The sequence below is a fragment of the Pseudopipra pipra genome, chromosome 16, assembly GCF_036250125.1.
Source record: "Pseudopipra pipra isolate bDixPip1 chromosome 16, bDixPip1.hap1, whole genome shotgun sequence".
Lineage (NCBI taxonomy): Eukaryota > Metazoa > Chordata > Aves > Passeriformes > Pipridae > Pseudopipra > Pseudopipra pipra.
The window spans coordinates 9,522,508-9,541,055 of NC_087564.1; the positions used below are offsets into that span (position 1 = coordinate 9,522,508).

The 18,548-nt window shown below is 40.0% G+C and overlaps 1 protein-coding gene across 1 annotated transcript; it reads left to right on the plus strand.

Annotated features, from left to right (window-relative positions):
- The first annotated feature begins 3,035 nt into the window (after positions 1 to 3,035).
- SMIM10L3 (small integral membrane protein 10 like 3) lies at positions 3,036 to 11,085 on the plus strand. Its single transcript, XM_064673071.1, has 2 exons — positions 3,036 to 3,278; positions 4,743 to 11,085. The coding sequence occupies exons 1-2, from the start codon at positions 3,093 to 3,095 to the stop codon at positions 4,761 to 4,763; spliced, it is 207 nt and encodes a 68-aa protein (XP_064529141.1). The 5' UTR covers positions 3,036 to 3,092; the 3' UTR covers positions 4,764 to 11,085.
- The last annotated feature ends 7,463 nt before the right edge of the window (positions 11,086 to 18,548 follow it).

An 18,548-nucleotide genomic window follows, 5' to 3' on the forward strand; every position in this document is an offset into this window, starting at 1 on the left:
AGCAAGGCAAAACCCAGAAAACTTCAAATAACACGTAAGAACAAAGCCAGAAATAAAAATCAGTATTTCAGCATATAGCATGGTCAGCTATTGGAACTGAAATGTATATTTATTACAGAAATAAGACAATTGTCAAAAAGTGATGATATATTCTGGAATCTATTCCTCACTGGGACCACTTGTAGAAATTCTGAAGAACTTCTACAAGAACTTCTATGAGAGGAATAGATATCATAAATAAAACCAAAGTATCTTATTTTAGCATAAATAGAATATACAAGTTGGATGAAAACTTACACATTTTTTCCCCCAATGATTTTATGCTGATAAACTGCTAAATAACGATTTCTGTAAAGAGGATGACTTCCCAAAATATGATTTATTCCTCATTTCCTAAATATACAAATCACAAACTTGTTCTGTTTGTAAAACAATCAAGGCTAACGGTGACGTAGCTCAGTCACCTTTTAGTTTTACCAAGAGATGCAGTTGGGTGACTGATATTTCTGCTGATTTGTGGCAGCAGGGTATTCTGATTTAATGTTAGATCCTGCCTTTATTAAACTGATTAAAAATACCTGTGTTGTGCCTTTCTAATATTGCTGTGTTGCTGTGTGCAACACTGTGTTCTAACCCAGCAGCTTCTGCAGGAGATGTCCTTGTTGTCGTGGCCTTCTGTGTATCCGACTGTAACTTGCCAACACTGTGTTGTTACATCCACAGTGTGTCGTGCTGGTGATTTTCTAAAATTTTGGAGAGAGAAGGTTCTAGGCTGGACATCATCACAAACCAGAAGAGTTAACTGAATGCTTCTGTCACCAGGGACAATAAGGTCTCTGAGGGGTGCCTGTGATTCCAAAGGGCCCTGGCAGGTCACTGCTGGGGAAGGAAGGCACGGTGGCAGCAGCTGGGCCACCACAGCTGATGACAAGTTTCCTTTCAGTCCTAAAAAACCCACTCACAAGAAGGAGTTTGTGTGAACCATCTGGGGTTTTTTTTGTTTCTTTTTTTTTTAGACTCAACTTTCAGTCTGTTCAGTCTAAAATATTTGACTTTTCTCCCTTTTCAAGTTTCTATTATGGACTCAGTCTTTTGCAATCATTTAATGTAAACTGAAAATGATTTTACCACCATGACAGAGCTGAAATCAAGAGAGGAAGTATGGGATGCCTTTGAGGTTTAGTTTCACTGTCAAAATAATTAGCTAATTTCCAAATCTTGATGTGACAAAATCTGGTGAATCTCTTCGATTGGTGTTCAATTGCATTATCTGTTACTTTCTTTGTTGGAAAGCTAAAGAGTGTTTTACCAATTTCACTATTTAATTAAATAAGTAGATCCAAATAAATAGTAATGCTAAATTGTTATTATAATCTAATTTAGTAATTATATTGCCCATTTTAGCGTGGAAACTAATTTACTTTTAATCAAGATTTGAAAATTGATACTGTGTCACATCTGTTTCAATGTGCAACAAGAGCCAGAACTAATGAGACTCTGGCAGAGCTCTACTGATATATGTAAATGTTAATCAGCTTCCTGATTTAACCTTTGTATATCACATTGCATTCCAATTTAATCATGGAAAGCTACTAAATGTCCCGTTCTGGAATTATTCTTTATCTATGCACCAGCTTGATTCTGTGGTAATACAATAGTATTTTATAAGGAGTTTAAATCAAGGTCTTGATTTTTATGTTTCATTTTAGTTATTGGAAGTTGATTGAATGAAAACTGTAAAAAGCAGTTATAGGGGGAAAAAAGAGCTATGTTAATAAATTGTATTGGTCATCTGTTCATCTTTTGGGGCATTTTTGCCTACTAACAAAATGTCATGATGGTTATTTATCTCAAAGACCTTCCTAGGAAACATTTGCAAAATGTTTTGTAAATCTTGTGTGTAACCCGGACTTGAACAGTGTATTTTAAATTCATTAAGTAACACAAGTATTGGCTTGAAAAGCATAGGAAGTATTTCCTTGCGACAGTAGCTGGCTCACAGAATTGATCACCTAGCTGTGGAAACAACAAAAATTACAAAAAAAAACCGGACCAAAAAGCAGAAACCATTATCAACATTTCACACTGAAAAAGGGTAAGTTTAGATTAGATATTAAGAAAAAATTCTTCCCTGTGTGGGTGGGGAGGCCCTGGCACAGGTTGCCCATAGAAGCTGTGGCTGCCCCATCCCTGGCAGTGTCCAAGGCCAGGTTGGATGGGGCTTGGAGCAACCTGGGCTAGTGGAAGGTGTCCCTGCCCATGGCAGGGGGTGGAACCGGGCGATCTTTAAGGTCCCTTCCCACCCAAACCATTCTATGACATCGATAGCCCGTGCAGGTGTCACTGAGCAGGCTGGAGCAGCACCTGGATGGATCATGCCCTCAGGGACTGGCTCAATGGGAAATGGTTTTAATAAAGGTAATCCAGGGGAGGGACATTAGGTTGGATATTAGGAAAAGGTTCTTTCCCCAGAGGGTGGCTGGGCACTGGTACAGCCTCCCCAGGGCAGTGGTCACAGCACCAAACCTGACAGAGCTCAAGGAGCGTGTGGACAGCGCTCCCAGACACACGGTGGAATTCTTGGGGTGCCCTGTTGCAATCGATGATCCTTGTAGTAATTCTGCCAATTTTCCATGTGCTCCCAGCACGGCTCCAACACCGGAAGGGAGAACCTTGGCGAGCAGCGGGGCGGTGGAACACGAAGGCGAGACGTGAGGGCATTGGAACACGTGGGCGGTGGAACATACGGGCGGCAGGATGTGAGGGAGGGCGGTGGAACAGGAGGGCGGTTTAACGCGAGGGCGGGCGATGGAACACGAGGGCGGTTTCCCCCGAGGGCGGGCGATGGAACACGAGGGCGGTTTCCCCCGAGGGCGGGTGCCGGAACACAAGCGCTGCCGCCCCCGCCCGTCCCACTCCGCTCCAACGGTCGCCGCGCCCGCCCTCAGCGCGGCCCCGCCCCGCGCGCTCCCCGCGCACGCGCGGCGGGCAGAGGCGGGCGCTGGCGCAGCCCGTGGCCGGCCGGCCGTGCGCACGCGCGGCGGGAGGCGGCGGCGGGGCCCGGGCGCGGGCCCGGCGGGCGGGGCGGTTTTATGGCGGCGGCTCTGTCCGCCCTCGCTGCCAGGCTCTCCCAGTCGGCTGCCGCCCGCTCCTACGGCGTCTTCTGCAAGGGGCTCACCAGGACCCTCCTCATCTTCTTCGACCTGGCCTGGAAGCTCCGCATCAACTTCCCCTACCTCTACATCGTCGCGTCCATGATGCTCAACGTGCGGCTGCAGGTGGGCGGCGGGGCCGGGCCGGGGGGTGTCCGGGGGTCACGGCCGGGCCGGGGCCGCTGCGGCTCCCACGGTGACGGCGGGGGGGGGGGGCGGGTCCCGCCGTGCCCGCCCTGGGGCTGTTGCCCTGCCCGGTGTCCCCCGGGAATGTCGCTTGGATGCAGCCCCTGGAGGAGACTCGCCCTTGCCCGTGGCCAGGTGCGAGTGCCCCGCTGTGCTGCTCGCTCTCCCCGTTCTCAAGTTTATTCGTGTTCCTGAGCCATAGTTAACTCAAAGACAGGCAATAAATTGTGAATATGTGCACATTTTAAGGAGCAAAGACAACAATTTCCTTCATCGGTTTGTGGGGTTGTTGTTTGGTTTGGTGATGGTTTGTTTTTTTTTTAAATCAGGACAGTTGCAGCACGGAAAATGCAGAGAGTTTTAAATACCAATGTCTTTATATAAAAAAACCAGTTAATATTTAATTTGCATCTCCCCTGTTTCTGCAAAACGTTGAACTCCCTAAACCAGCTTTGACCTGTTGTAGGGTTTAAGTTTCGTTGTTTTTATGATGAAATGAAAGCTTTACTTTAGGCTTAGCTGGCAGCAGAAGCAGCTGGTGGACTGTCACAACAAACATCTGTTCTAGCCAAGGCTTGGGCACTTTCTCCTTGTAAACAGCTGTAATGAAAGTTTTGACATCTGGCCAGTGGCTGAGTGCTCAGAGACAAGTCTGGTTGCAGTTTGCGACTTGTAAAAGTTAAGCTAAAATGGGAAGAGGCCAAAATGTGACATCTCTTATTTTTATTTTGGGATTCGTCCTACAGCTCCGAACCTTGAAAATGAGCCACGTGGCCAGCAGTTGTACCTGCAGCTTAGTAACCTTGGTAGCTGAAAAAACGTGCCTTTTCTTGTTATCAGTGTTGGCACATAATAGTTCTCTTGGAACAACATCAGCCTGTCCTTTGACTGCACTACAGCTGATCCCGCTGGTGCAGCCAGTCTGACCAGTTCCTTTGGGAAGCTGTGCATGGTCCAGTGTTACTTCCAGTGTTGTGGGTCTGATTTCAGCTTGCACTTGTGTTTACAGGAGGATTACTTTACTGTTTACCTTCAATGTTAAGTTTCTAATCTGTCCCAGCCCGTGTTTCTGTTGGATAAGGGAAATGGTGCTGTTACACAGTGAATCTCTTGCTGCTCGTTTGCTGACTCACTTTCACGTCTGTCACCAAAAGAGAGTTTGCAGCAGATTAAACTGAAACTACAGAAGAAAGCTGGTTTTTGGGTATGCTTCCTACCCCTCTGGATGTGTTCAAGCAGCCTATAGGGAGACTTGTCTGTTTGGACAACTGTTACTTTTTGTAGCTGGGTTATTCTTTTTTTTATGTTAAAGATTTTTGAAAAATTTTTTTTTTTTGGTCTGTGTATGGGGCACCAAGAAACTGTGATATCAGTGTAATAACTTCCTGCATTCTTTCTCTTTAGGTCCATATTGAGATCCACTGACTGGTGACTTGGTGTGCTGCTTGCACTGTATGCTGTCTGTCACACTCCTCTTCCAATCCAGCCTGTAGTGAAGCAGCAGAGCTGTGCTCATGTGCTCCAGGACTATGAAGAAAGAAGATTTAACCCAGAACCCAGTATGTGACGATGACCCAGCTCATCCCAAGGCAGCAGCTCACCTGACACACGTGCATTCCATGTTGGACAGTTCTCAATATCTGAGCAGCAGTTTACAAGAATTATTTAACACGAGGAATTGTTCTCTCTTCAATACTATACCTCTGCCTTCTGTTGGCAAGGAAATGCCTCTGAGTTTCAGTGAATCAGCAGGGATGAACTCCAGTGCAGCTGCTCCTTGGAAGGATTCATTTCATCTGCATTTTTCTTCTGGCAAAGACACTCCTGATCTGGTTTCTCACTGCATTGATGGTATTTCAGTAACGGGCTGGCTGGAGAAAGCTTGGAGCCTTTCTGGAGACTTCAGCTCCTGCTGTCCAGGAGACAACTCTGTATGCTTTGCACAATTCTGGCTGGGACATTTGCAGTGTAATAAAACCCTGCGGTTTCTGGGATTAGAAACGAGCAGCAGCAAAGAGGATGAAGTGCAGTTTGCGTTTTTGAAAGCGTTGGAGCTTGGTGGACTTCCTGATCCCTGCTGTAGTCCAGCTGCCTCCCTGAACGACTCGTATGCTATGGGACTCCTAAACAACCAAAAACCATGGTTCTTTCTTTGTTACTTAAACCTTGTGTCTTCAGAGCAAACACTTGGATACGAGCAAATGCTTTTGAATGTACAATATGTGGCTAATGATTTTCCCATCATACAGCTGGTCATTTCTGTGCTAGCTTTTGCACTAGCAGGTCTCTGGTGTGCAGTAGTCAGGGTAAACTACTGGGATTTTAGTAACTACTATTTTTAATATTAACAGAAATTTAACTAAATAACAGAGAAAAGGTCACAGTTCAGGTTTTAGTGAGAAGTAGATAGCTAAAGTAAAAATTATACTTGTGTAATTGCTAGTAAAACTGGCTGTTGGAAGAATAGGGACTTCTTTTTTGTAAGAAATATCTGCATCTGTGTGGAAAGAACTTCATAATTTCCAGACTCTTTGGGACTTTGCAGGCCTGTTGTTAACACTAAACTAGAACCCAGTTTGATTAGCACAGATCCTTTGTTTTCTTTAGGGTTTGTATTAGTGCAGTGTTTTAGCTACTACTATTTACAGCCATTTCCAGAGAAACTGTTTCTTGTAGAATTGAATTCTTGCTCTGAATCCAACAGTGACTAATACATCAGTCCTTAAAACACTTTGAACTGGAAAGCTGTTGGGAGGGTGGTCTTCAATACAGCATAATTCTCAGCAGTGTTCCTTTCCAAGGGTGGTACTGCTCTAATTTAACAATATCTCATGAGCTGTATTGTGCTACAATAGACACTATAAACAATTTTCTAAAAGAATGTTTTATTTCCTTGAGAAAGTGATTGCACAGTAATAATTTCTGGGCCTGTTGACTTTGGCTTTGGTATAGGCTTCTGATAATGGGGTTTGGCAAAGTGTGGGGCAGGAATGTTGGAATCCATAGAACTGCTTGTGAATAAGAATTTTGAGGAATAGGCTCCTGTTGACACCCCGATGGAGGAACTCATTGTGCAGCAGGTCAAAGTTTGAACTCAGTGTCCAAAATTCTCAAGAAGGGATTGCTGCAGGCGGGCTTAGTGTGCTCTGGAGGCTCACCTACAGAGGGAGGTACTGATAGGGTGGGAGTTAGGATGCATTTTCAGCTTCCCCTTCACTGAGTTAAAAGTGAGGACTTAATGTGGAGTAAAGCCACGCCAGTGATTCCCACACCAGGAATCCTTTTTGCCAGCTGTCTTGCTTCATTTGGAAAGGGAGTAAGTGATGCTGCATTTAATCTGAACTGAATTTACCTGGAAAGCCAGTAGAATTTCCCATGTGGTGATTACTGGGGTGTTAGCACACTTGTGTGGAGATGAGATGATGCTTATCAGTGTTACAGGGAGAAACACTGGAATTTTTTAATCTCATTTGAGTGCTGAAAGTAAGATATATTACTTTTTATGTTAAATAATATGCTGTGTTTTTATTATCCCCATTGGCTGATTGTTTCTTCTGGATGCTAGAAGATATGAAAAGCCATTTTACTTTAACTTAGAAAATCACTTTTTCCCTGGTGTGTATTTTAATGATTGTTTAACTTCTAGACTTTTGACCTGTCAGGAAGTGACTGAAAACCTTAAAATAATGTTGGATTATATATCATAAGTAACTATTTTGACAGCAACAGTTCCCACTTCATCAAGCCATTCACTCTCATCTCCACTGCTGCAATTTATCAGCCTTGCAGTGGTATTAACATGTTAACACGTGGTTTTGTGGTGGGATTAACATGATTCCCAAAGTGATGTGGATCTGAAACCCCAAACCACCAGAAACAAAGACACTTCTCCAGAAGTCTGTGGCTTCTTTGAGTTATGGTGTTAAGTTGCTGTCTACCTACATTTTGACCAGAAAACCTCCCTTGGCAGAGCTGAGGGCAGAGGAATGAAGGTGGGGAGGGGCTGGGCCCTGTTTAAGCTGCCTTGATTGCTAAAGACAATGTTGTGCAACTCCAGATCCATCTCTCTAACCAGCTCCATAGGTACATACCCTTTGCCTGTATGGTGAGCCTTTTCTTATTAAGCTGAGCATAAACACAGCCCTGCACCCAAACCTCGAGTGCTTGAGCCTCCTGTGCAAAGGATCAGTTGGCACAGTTGTACCTGCAGTTGTTACTTGAGACTTTGTTTGTTCAGCTGAATGGTTTGGCCTGGAAGCTTCTCTGCTCTGTGTCAACTGGGAACTACTTTTTTGGGGAATCACAGTTATATGCAAGAAATGGTAGGTGATACTGTAGGCTAACAGGCAAGAGGAGTAGCTAAAGGCATAAAAGCATTAATCCAGTTTTTAATGCACCTGTTCTTCATGGTGATTTTAAAGGGGGCAAAAATGAAATATGAGAGACACGGCCAGTAAATTAGAATTTAAATGTGTGTACAGCAGCTGCCAAGGGTTTTCTCTTTATTGATGACAAACCTATGCAGGAGGGGAATTCAGAATGTTGAACTGGGTTACACATCACAGTCCAGCTAATACAGTCCTATTTTAAGCAAAGTCCTCTTTGAGTGTGTGGCCTTTAATCAGTTATTACAGGATCACTTTAACTCCAATACAGCTAAGTGAAATGATGGATTTTTGTTGTGTATTATATGTATATTGAACATAAGATATAAAGAATACATCTTAAGTGAGTGGATTGAATCCATTTTAAGATAGTTTATGTACCTTGCCTTGGATTTTATTGCTTAAAACCTAAAAGGTAACTTTAACTTGAACATTCCTTCTGAAATTCAAATAAAGGATAGTTTGGTATGTTGAAATCTCATGTGATATACTGCACTTTAAGCCTGGGGAGGCTATGGAGTGAAAGCGCTGTTCTTGCACTAACAGAACTGTCTGCCTGATGGTGACAATGTTTAAATGGCTTTTCCTGTCTGGAGGGAGAACAGGGAACCTGAGGGATGGCATCCATCCTTTGAAACTAGAGATACATCCAACACTATGTGGTTGAGGCCACTGTTCTCTTCCTACAGATGTTCTGATATTAACTCATCTCAAGAGATGGAAGGTGTCTGGGCTAAGAACCAGTTTGTGTGGAGCTTCATGGCTTCAGTAAGATGTGGAAAGCTTTTCTGAGCTAATGTGCTGTCAGGGCTGAGACTGTCCTGGATGATTGTTACAGTACAGAAACATAACATTCTTAGTGGGGGTAAAGGACCTTTATACTGAACCGGGAGTTGCCTTTGTATTTCGTATTTCCCTCTCATCTTGCTCTGGAAAGAGTTATTTCTAAGCAAAATATCAGGGTTCTACTAAACAACTTGTGCTCCAGGTCCTTCCTGCATTACATAGCAAAGAGTTCTATTTCTGCCATTAGAAAACAAATTAAGTAAGAAAATACTCAATATTTAGAGAACTGCCTAGTAGTCACACTTGAGTGAAAATTTACTATATGGTGTACTGCTTTGAAAAGAAAATATACTTTTAAATGTGTGTGCACGGAGCTCTGCATGTAGATAAAAAGTGTTTTACCACAGTGAGATGCTGGAATGCTTCTGCAAATGCTTGTTTCCTTTCTGACATTTCAGTGCAAACTGCAGTAGGGATGGTGGTGTGTTCTCAGTGTGATATGAGCTGGTGCAATCCTGGCAATCCCGTGTGTGCATCACCCTGCACCAGGAGACAGTTTTATCTGTAGACATTTTTTAGCCGTTTGCTCTTTCGGTGTTGGGTTTGCTTTTGTTGTTTGGGGTTTTTATTTTTTGGTTGTTTGGGTTTTTTTATTATTTTTAGGACTGTAAAGACTGCACTTTCTGAAACTTCGCCAAAGTTTGCTTCCTTTCTCCTTTTCTCCTCCTGTGCCCTTTCTTACAGGTATACACATGTAATTTTTGGAAGAAGCAAGCCTGTACACACTCTCCTAATGTATAATCTTTCTGTCAAGTTGTTCCTTTTGTTTTTATGGTCTAGTCTTATGTATATTTCCCTCCCTATAATTTCTCAGCCTAAGCACATGCTGATATTTTATTCCACTTCAGAAACACTGCCCTGTAATTAATTATGCATAACAAATTGACAGAAACCATGCAGAGATGTAAGAGCACATAGTCTGTCATTAAGGTGCATGACAAGAGATATATCTGGCAGAGCAATAGGTAGCCAATATGACATATTTCTGCTTTTTTCCCCTTCAAAACAGCTGATTTAATTAAAATCCAATATTTAATTTGAATTTGTGGTACCTCTGTCAGCTGAGAATTGCAGCTAGAATTTGGGGCTTTTGAAATATATTAAGGTCAGAACTTAAACTGTAACTTTTCAAAAAATTAAGGTTACATTCCTGTGAATATTTTAAAACCATTTTTTTTCTGAGTGCACAGAATGTCTTCTGACACTTGTTTCTGTGATGCATTGTCAATAAATGGGGGAAAAAACCTCTCTAGACTACAGAGCCTCTAATCCCCAAGGAAGAGCTGCATTCAACAGAACTTTAAAATAAATGAAATGTTGCCTAGGAAAATACTGATATTTATGATCAATTCACATACTTAAATACAAGGTCATAGATATCAAGCTGCTGACAGTGTGAAAACTAGAATAATACAGAAGTGCTGGAATAATGCTATCCTTTACCAGCCTGCACTAAGCAAATCCTATTGGTGTGTACTTTGGAATTAATCTCAATTATCTTAATCTTTTTGGAATTGGTGATACAAGATTCAGACCAAGATGGTTATTTCATTGTTAATGATGAAATAAATTTAAAAGCTAAAACATTCTAAAAATGACCAGAGGGATTTCCAGAAAGAAAGCCTGCCTTGAAAAGATCCCCTTTATTTTTTAATATATTTGTAGTGTGTTTTGCACATTTCTTTTCTTCCCTCTTCATGGAAGATGTGTATAAACCTGATAGCAAAAATGGTCAAAACTCAAACTTGCAAAGGTATCAGTGTATAATTTTCTCTTTGTAGTCAGTTTTAGCTACTATCAAGCAGAATAGCAAGATGTAATGTAAGCTTTTGTTCTTAAAAGTAGGGACATCTAATGCTTAGTGCCTGATTCATAACTTGGAGTGTTCCATGAACTTTCTTGAAAATGGGTTCTGCTACCTGCTGGTGACTCTAACACTTATTTTAAATGCTGACACTTGCTAGTTTCTGTAAACTGTGATGTTATCCCTGCAGAACAATTTTAGTCTCTGGCCTTGCACTTTGGCCCTTTTATTTTATCGCAGTGTGGGAGGTGGAGAAGGCTGGCACAGACCATTCTTGTTTGTTCCAGAGAAAGATGTTTACAACTTTGTATGTCTTTTAGAAGCTTATCGTGACACTTTTAACTTGTGAGAGGACTTTCCATAGCAAACTTGAAACCTGTTGTCCTGGAGGGGTGACTACAGACCTGTGAGTACCAGGGAGTGAGTGCTGTGTGAGCTCCAGGAGCTGCTGCCTGCGCTGCTGCTCACTCGCGCCACAGGAGGGAGTTACACATCAATCTTTTCAGTCTTTTCAGTTACAGCGTTGGTTTTTCTTAGCACAGCACATTTCAGTTTGACTTGTCTTATGGATTGTCACTGCAAATAGGTTCATGTACAAAATCAATACCCAGTGGTCATGTATTGTAACTGTTTACAGCTGAACTCTCTGTACCAATGGATGGGTTTTGTCAAGCTATTTAAAAACAGAAATAAAGATCTTTTTTTAAAATGATTTTTTGTCTGTGCTCAACAAGAGAGAGTTTTGGTGCTTCTTGTTCCAATTTTTCACTGTATAAATTGTACAGATGTGCTTAGGGAGACTGTTTCTGACAATATAAAGTCAGTGAGGGGCTTTTTCAGAGATACAGTTTGGGAGATGTGTGTTTACAGAAAACAAAAAAACCTCTGTGAGAATAAAAGGGCTCAATGCCTTATGTTTGGCCTTGGAAATTTGGTATTTGAGCCCTAGGTGAGCTTAATGATGTTAGCCACCAGTATTCATTTATAGTCATTCTTTTTACACACTTTTTTTTTTAGTGACACACCTTAACACAGTTACTTTCAATATAATTCCAATTTCAATATAATTTCCTAACTAACTAGATCCAATCTTGCAGCAGTTTCATTTTAGAGGGGGAAAGCAAACCATGCTAAATATGTAAAACAGCCATAGAAACTCTCCTGCATCATCCAGGATGTTGTTACTGGATGCTTCTCTGCATGGTTAGAACCACCTCAGTATTAACAGATATGTCAGAGCTCTTGTTTCTGCTGAATAAAATATTCACATTAAAGGAGTGGAATAAACATGTATCCTCTGCTTAAATGTTGAGCATTAAAAAACAAAACAGAAACCCCTCACCCTTCAGAGGTCTCTTTTCTGAAAATTGCTATCAAGTGACCTTTAGATTCTACACTTAGAAGACTTAACTGAAGAAATTCACGTGTCTTAAAGGAAATGATAGTTTAAAAGTGAATGGAGTGCTTTACTTTCCATTAAAAAAGAAATTATTGGTATCAGGAACTGTGGTGTGTTTGTAAAAAGCAAGTTGTATGTCTTGAGCGTTAGGAAGTGCTTTGTCTATTTGTTATCACAAGTATTTTTTACACATATCAAAATACTCTTTTATTTATCTTTAACCTTGTAGTTCAAAGAAAAGAAAAAAAAACAAACACATTTTGGAATTCTTTCAAGTGTTATGCTTTGTTAAAAGTGTCCCCAAGGGCAAAGGACCAAAACCAACACAGACCTCTTGCTCACTGAACAAAAAGCCAGCAGCAATGACAAGCAGGATGTTTTTGATGCTCTGTTTCTTTTTTCTGGGGCTAGTGGCTGAAGCCCTTAATCACTTTAGCTGGAAGTTATTCACAAATAACTTTCCTGAGCTCAGTAATCCTGTCTTGCTTTGTATCATAAAAAAAATCTTTTCTACAGCAGAGATTCCTAAATCTCCTCTCAGATCTCAGCCTTGCATTCCAAGTATTTCATGGTGCCTGCAAGCACGTCTGACCTGCTCCAGAGTCAGAACAGTTACAGCATTTCCAATTTCTGGTCTTTGCTCCCCTCCTTCAATCTAAAAGCATTTAAGATTAAAACAACAAAAAATATTTTATGATACTGTATTAGCACCTTCTTAAGGGCTTGCTTGTACACCTTCAGGTCTCTGTCACTTTAGCTCAGGTTTGTAATGCTGGATTTTCTATGACGCTGAAAATCACAGACTACCACAAAAACTTGTCAAAACAGAATGAAAATTCAAACCTTTTTTGAAGTTGGGCAGCCTTTTTTATGTTCTGTTCCCTCTAGCTGCTTTCTGAGTGAGAACATCTGTACAGACTGTAGCAGTTTCAAGCCCTTCACTTTGATATACGGTGTGTGTTCCCAACAATCTGTTGCTTAAAATAAAAGCTGTCTGGTCTGTGTTGTCACTGTCAATCATAATTTTCAGAGCTCTTCCTCACATTTTCTTTCTGGTTTATAATACTTTGTTTGCAGTTGATAACTGTATCTTTTGATTTCTTTCTATTTAGCTAAACCTCTTGCCAATGCTAGCAAGCAGAAGTCTGTAGAGATTGCCATCACTGGATGTTTTGTTACAGTCAGTTCATCAAGCTTCTTTGCTACTTGCTCAATTTACAGTCAATTCTAATATATTTTCATAAAGTACCCATAAGAAATTGTAGCTGTTCCTGAATGGATTTCTGAGCAGTTTCTCTTCTGTCACATAGAAAGTGTTTTTTCTGAAGGCCCCTATTGATACAGCATTATCCAAAGGTTTGATTCCATTTTGTATGTGGCTATTGTTACTGCAGTTACTATAAAAGAATGCTTTTATAAGTGAAAATACGTCTGGTAAATCTTTTTTACTCACATGTGCTTGTTACACTCAGCAGCTGATCTGCCTGGGAGGGCACTTCTGCCTCCTGGCAGATATTCCAGCTATAATAGATAATGTGATACACAAGATGACTCCTCCCAACCTAACACACAAACCTGAGAGGTAAGGAATAAACTCAGGGAGAATAATAAATAAGACCAACCAAGAAAAAAAGGTGCTTTGAACATATTCTTGGTTTAATTTGATAGGTCATTTTGCCAGAAGCATGATGAGATATGAATTAAACTTGAGACAGGAGGCAACCTAGATATGATCTGACTTTCCTTTATAACAGGAACTCTGTCAAATAGTTCAAATCACACAGAGAGGGTGGAGTTAAATAAGGACTGGAAATGGCCTCAGAGGAAATAAAAAAACACAAGTATTTGACACCCTTTTTATGGAAAAGGAAAATCACACTTTACTATTACTCCCCCAGGTATTTCTGTTGTCCTTCCAGTCCTACATGCACCTTATGATAATGCAGAACTACGTGGAAAAGGCAAGCAAGGTTGGGGCTTTTGGGGTATTTTTTGCATTTCAGAAAGTGTAATCAATAAGAAAAGAAATCTGACAATAGGATCTATCTGTTCAAGTAACTTCAAGTAGGACAAATCCCAGCTTCAATCCTGTAATCCAGTCAGACAAGATCAGTCCTGATGTCTGGCCTTGTAGACTTAATCTGGGCTCTGCAGCTGAGGATCTGCCTGTGGGAGCCAAACTACAAGGGCTGGACCTGGGGGATTTACAGGAATAGCATTAAATTTAGGCCACATTAGAAGTGCAGGCCCACTCACAGTAGAGTCAATGTGAGCCTTCCCAGCCATTCAGACTGAGACAATATCATGGTCCTGAAGTGCTTTGAAATTCATTGCATACTTTCCAAATTCTGTACTCTTGGTAGAAAAATGATTTTTAAGTGTATTATTTTGAAGAAAAAGAGTCAGCATTTAGCAACTGAGAAGTATAAAAATAAAATACATGTCTAGAGTTAAAGCATATGGATGGTCTTCTAAGAGAAAACTCCTAGAATTCCAGTTTATAAAACAGTAACATTCGCTACTTTATTTGAATTATTAAATTGATAGCAACTTTTGGTATGAATTTTTACATAGCTTTACTCATGACTGGTTTTTAATCTTAGGTATTCTCACGTGAACTGCACTAAGTAATTGTTAACAAGGTTATTACAGCTTTCTATGCAAAGGAAGTGTGACTTTTTTATTTCCTGGATTATTAAATTTTAATTGTTTTCTTTCTCAGCTACACATTGTTCACTTGTGATATGCTGGCTCCTGTATTACTTTGCTTGATGTTGGTGTGCAGTTAAAGAAACAGAAATTTAATATTTTTATCTACTACTAATGATCAAGAGAATATATTGTACTATCTTCTTGAAATGGTGAGTTAATGAAGTCACACCAAATTAATCAGAAAGTCTTTACAAGAAGTCAGGCTGTTAGAAGAAATGGTATAAAAAATATTTTCAGAGCACCTTTTCTTATCACAGTTTAAATAACAATAAATTCTGCTTTCAAATTAACCTGACAAACATTGTGATGTTGTAATAATTTCTTGTCCTTGTAAGGAAGAATCCACAGTCAGTTTTTCCCAGTTATTCTAAAAGGTGTTGTGACTGACACATACACTGGCAGAGCAGTAATAGCATCTCCTTGCAAATTCCACTTACAACGGGAGACAGCCCAATTAACAGTGAATTCAATAATTCAGGGAGAAGGTTACAGGGTGTTTTAAACAGTTGCTGTTATCACCATGGTTTCATTAAAGTGTGGCAGAAGTGTTAAGCAATTGTTGACTGTCAGCAGAAGGGGAGCAGACATTGTCTTGAGCAGACAGACTCTAAACTCAAAGGTGGAGTTTGTGTCTGAACTTTTGACTAAGGGGCTTTGTGAGGAAATCAAAGAGGTCCCGTTACTTGACCAACTGTTGACTCTGAGTGGACTTTGCCTCAGTTCAAAACTGGACTGAAATCAAGGTATTATGTCTACTCCAGCTTTGGAGCAGCATTCAGTCTCTTGCTCATCATGCTCTCAGCACACCTCTAATATTGTGATCTAGAGATAAAAGACCATTTCATTACCATAAAATACAAAATTGTAGTTTTCCTGCCTGCATGTAAATAACCATATATACTTATATATAAACATACACATGCATTAATATCTGCTTGTTTAGATCATGAATAAATTTCTGCTTAAGGGCTTTCCATAAATGACTAAAAGTCTCATAGAAAGAATGGGAACACACCCTAAGTGTGTAGCCCTAAGTGCTGCATTAAGCATGGTAAAAGCACACCCTTCCTTTCTCTTGCATTATTCTTTATTTAATATGGACCTTCCAAAATCCCCAGTGTGCTAAAGGTACTACTTTACTCATTGCTGTTGCCTATGGTCAGCATTCTGGAGTAACATCTTTAATTGATTAGCAGTTCAGATTTCTGAGAAGACTGATTTATCTGCATTTATCTGTCATGACTTGCAGTTTCATAATCTAATAAACCCAATATTATCTCCTTTCTAATAGTTTCAAGACAGCATTCTATTATTTGAGCTGAAACATATGAAGAAGAATTTCTCTCTTTTTAATTCATATCAGTGTATCAGCTTCACTAAAGCAGAATGAAACACGACATTTATAGAAGGGAGAGCTTTGTACAAATTATGCAGGAAGTCCAGACCATTATAGGAAAAAGCAGCAGCTAGAAAAAGAACTGCCAGGCAACTGTACTTTGTAGAGAATAAATCTGGAACTTCCATCGAAGCAATTAGGACACTGCAGACTTAAATATAACAAACTCCTAAAAATACTTCATGGAATGATTTAACGTATGAAAGATATAAACATTCTTGTCAACAAGATGAAAAGGTTTTCACTGTGAATGAGACAATATTTAAGACTATAATTAGTACTCAAGCAGTGTATTTATCTTGGAAATGTGATGAGGATTTGCAAAAATTATGTGTTTGTTTTAACTGTAGTTATCTGCCATCTTGTTTTTCATGTTTGGAGTCTTTCCTCCACGCTGAGCTCTGGAAAAGCCTTCCAGAGTTAAGAGGAAGGGCATGATTTTGTTAGTTGTGAGAATTTAGCTGTGCTCATTATCCATGTTCCCCTGAGCACCAGCAGAACAGCAGCAGAATTCAGTGCTCCTGACTCCCCTTCCAGCAGGAATTCCGGAACAAGGCCTGAGCAGGCTGGGGGGGAGAACATCCCTGCAGGTACAGGAACTGAACTGAGGAGCCCACATTCTCCTGCTTTTGAAGTGTTCTCAATCAACAGCAGATTTCAAACTCTTTTATATCACAGTCTTCCAGGCATAAATGTACTGTGATTTCCTAATGCTTTCCATTTTTCCTCACAAACATAAAAAGAAATGGATACTCTGTTTAAAAAAAACCCACATTGTTTATCCAGTATGAAAATACTGAGCAGTCCACATTTACTTGAGCAGCTTTGTGGATTAAAATTGTGCAGTAGATATTTTAAATATGTGAATATTTTTTTATAAGACATGATTTAATAGTTCCACTATTATATATAATATAGCTCCACTATTTTTATTTAATTTTGGATATTTGGGAATTTCCTACATCCACCTGATTGATGCAGACATCCTTAGAGGAGAGCTTGCATCTGTGCAACTGAGATTTCTGCTACTTCAAAATATAATGAAACTTTTAAAGATACATATTAAAAGAGAAAACAAAAAGCATTTAATTGAATTACTTTGTAAGACATTTTTTCAAATGTGTCTCTTGCTTTTGTACACTAAGTCAAATTTTTTTTAAACTGCATTCCTTGTTTAGTCTGAAGCATGGCAATTTGCCAATCTGAGCTTTTAGTGATAAATTCTGCTATACAAAGCAAAAGTTTTTATATGTGAGGCCACTTCCTTCTGCTATTTTATCATCTTCCTGGTTTTGTCTGTTTTCAATAAATGCTTTTGTATTTTCACATCTTTTATATGCTTGTATACACAGACACTTTCCTCTGTATTAAAACTGATAGTTGCAAGTTGGTAAGGATAAAAGAGACAGACCATTGACTTAAATTTCATTGCACTAATATATTATATGAACACTTTTATGTTGCAGTATTGAAAGATCTTAACATTGATATTGAAAGTATTTCCTGAATTTGGCAGTGGGGTGGAGAGGAAGGGGTTGATGTTTCCTAACAAGGCTTTAAAATGGAAATAATCTCTGGGTACAGGTCTCCTTGAGTACTAGAGACTGACACATGAAGGCTGGGTTCTCACAGGGAACATGCCTTATTTTAAAGCATCTCAAATTTAAATGTATTCAAATCTAAAATATAAAAAGAAACGATGGTGGAGGCCAAACAGCTCTCCTTTATCTGTCCCAAGAGGTTGAAAATTTCTGCCTGACGAGAAAAATCTAGAAAACTCAGCAGTAAAGAGAAGCCACAGAGAGCCCTGCACACCCAGTGGAACCCGGAGAATCTTGAGGGAAAGGAGCACTGAACTAGGGGTGGTCAGGGCAGAAGAATGAGACTGGAGGGAAAAAGTTCAAGCTGCAATGCAGCCAACTGGAGAGAAGCTTTTGGACCTTCTGTCCCTGCTGTCCCTGCCCCTTTGAGCAGTCTGTCATGAATTCCTCTTTCCCACAAAAAACGTTACTAAGGATGTGAGCTACAAATCATCGTGTACTAAGCTTTTTATGAAGCCATTTTTGTTGTTGTTCTGCAGACCTATTGTTCTTTTACAATTATATTAATAGACTAAAAATAACAAGGGCAGTTCTACCAGACTTAAATTACAATTTTGTTTCTTAAAAATTATTATTTTACACTGTGCTGATTGAGATCACAGAAATTTTTTTCTGACCACGGAGGTGTAAGGTACAAATTCATACTTCATGTAACTGCACTGAGGTAAATGGAGTTACATAAGGAATTAATTTGTCCTGTCTCCTCCATTTCCTTGGAAAAATTCTTTGTTTTAGCGCTTGCCAAGTTTTAACTTTGACTCTCCCTTGCTTAACATCTTCTTGTACCTCGAGACAGTTTTTAAGACTATAAAGAGAAATACAGCAAGGGAAAGACAATTGAGGTGAAGGTCTGCTTTTTAAATTGGAAGTACACTTCAATTACAGTAAAAAACTACCAAAACCTTTTTGTTTTAGTATAGAAGTGTATGGGATTACTCTTACATCCATGAGGATATGAAAGGGATAAAACAGTGTACGTGTAACTATGAGAGGAAGAAGGATTTAAGTGACTTTTTCTGCCTAAGACCCATGTGTTTATTTTCTAACTGCAGCAGTTCGGATAAATA

Excerpts from the sequence above, each read along its gene's own strand:
- SMIM10L3 (XM_064673071.1), top strand. The coding sequence starts at position 3,093 with ATGGCGGCGGCTCTGTCCGCCCTCGCTGCCAGGCTCTCCCAGTCGGCT. Across the intron at positions 3,279-4,742 it reads TGCTCAACGTGCGGCTGCAG|GTCCATATTGAGATCCACTG; the intron begins GTGGGCGGCGGG and ends CTTTCTCTTTAG.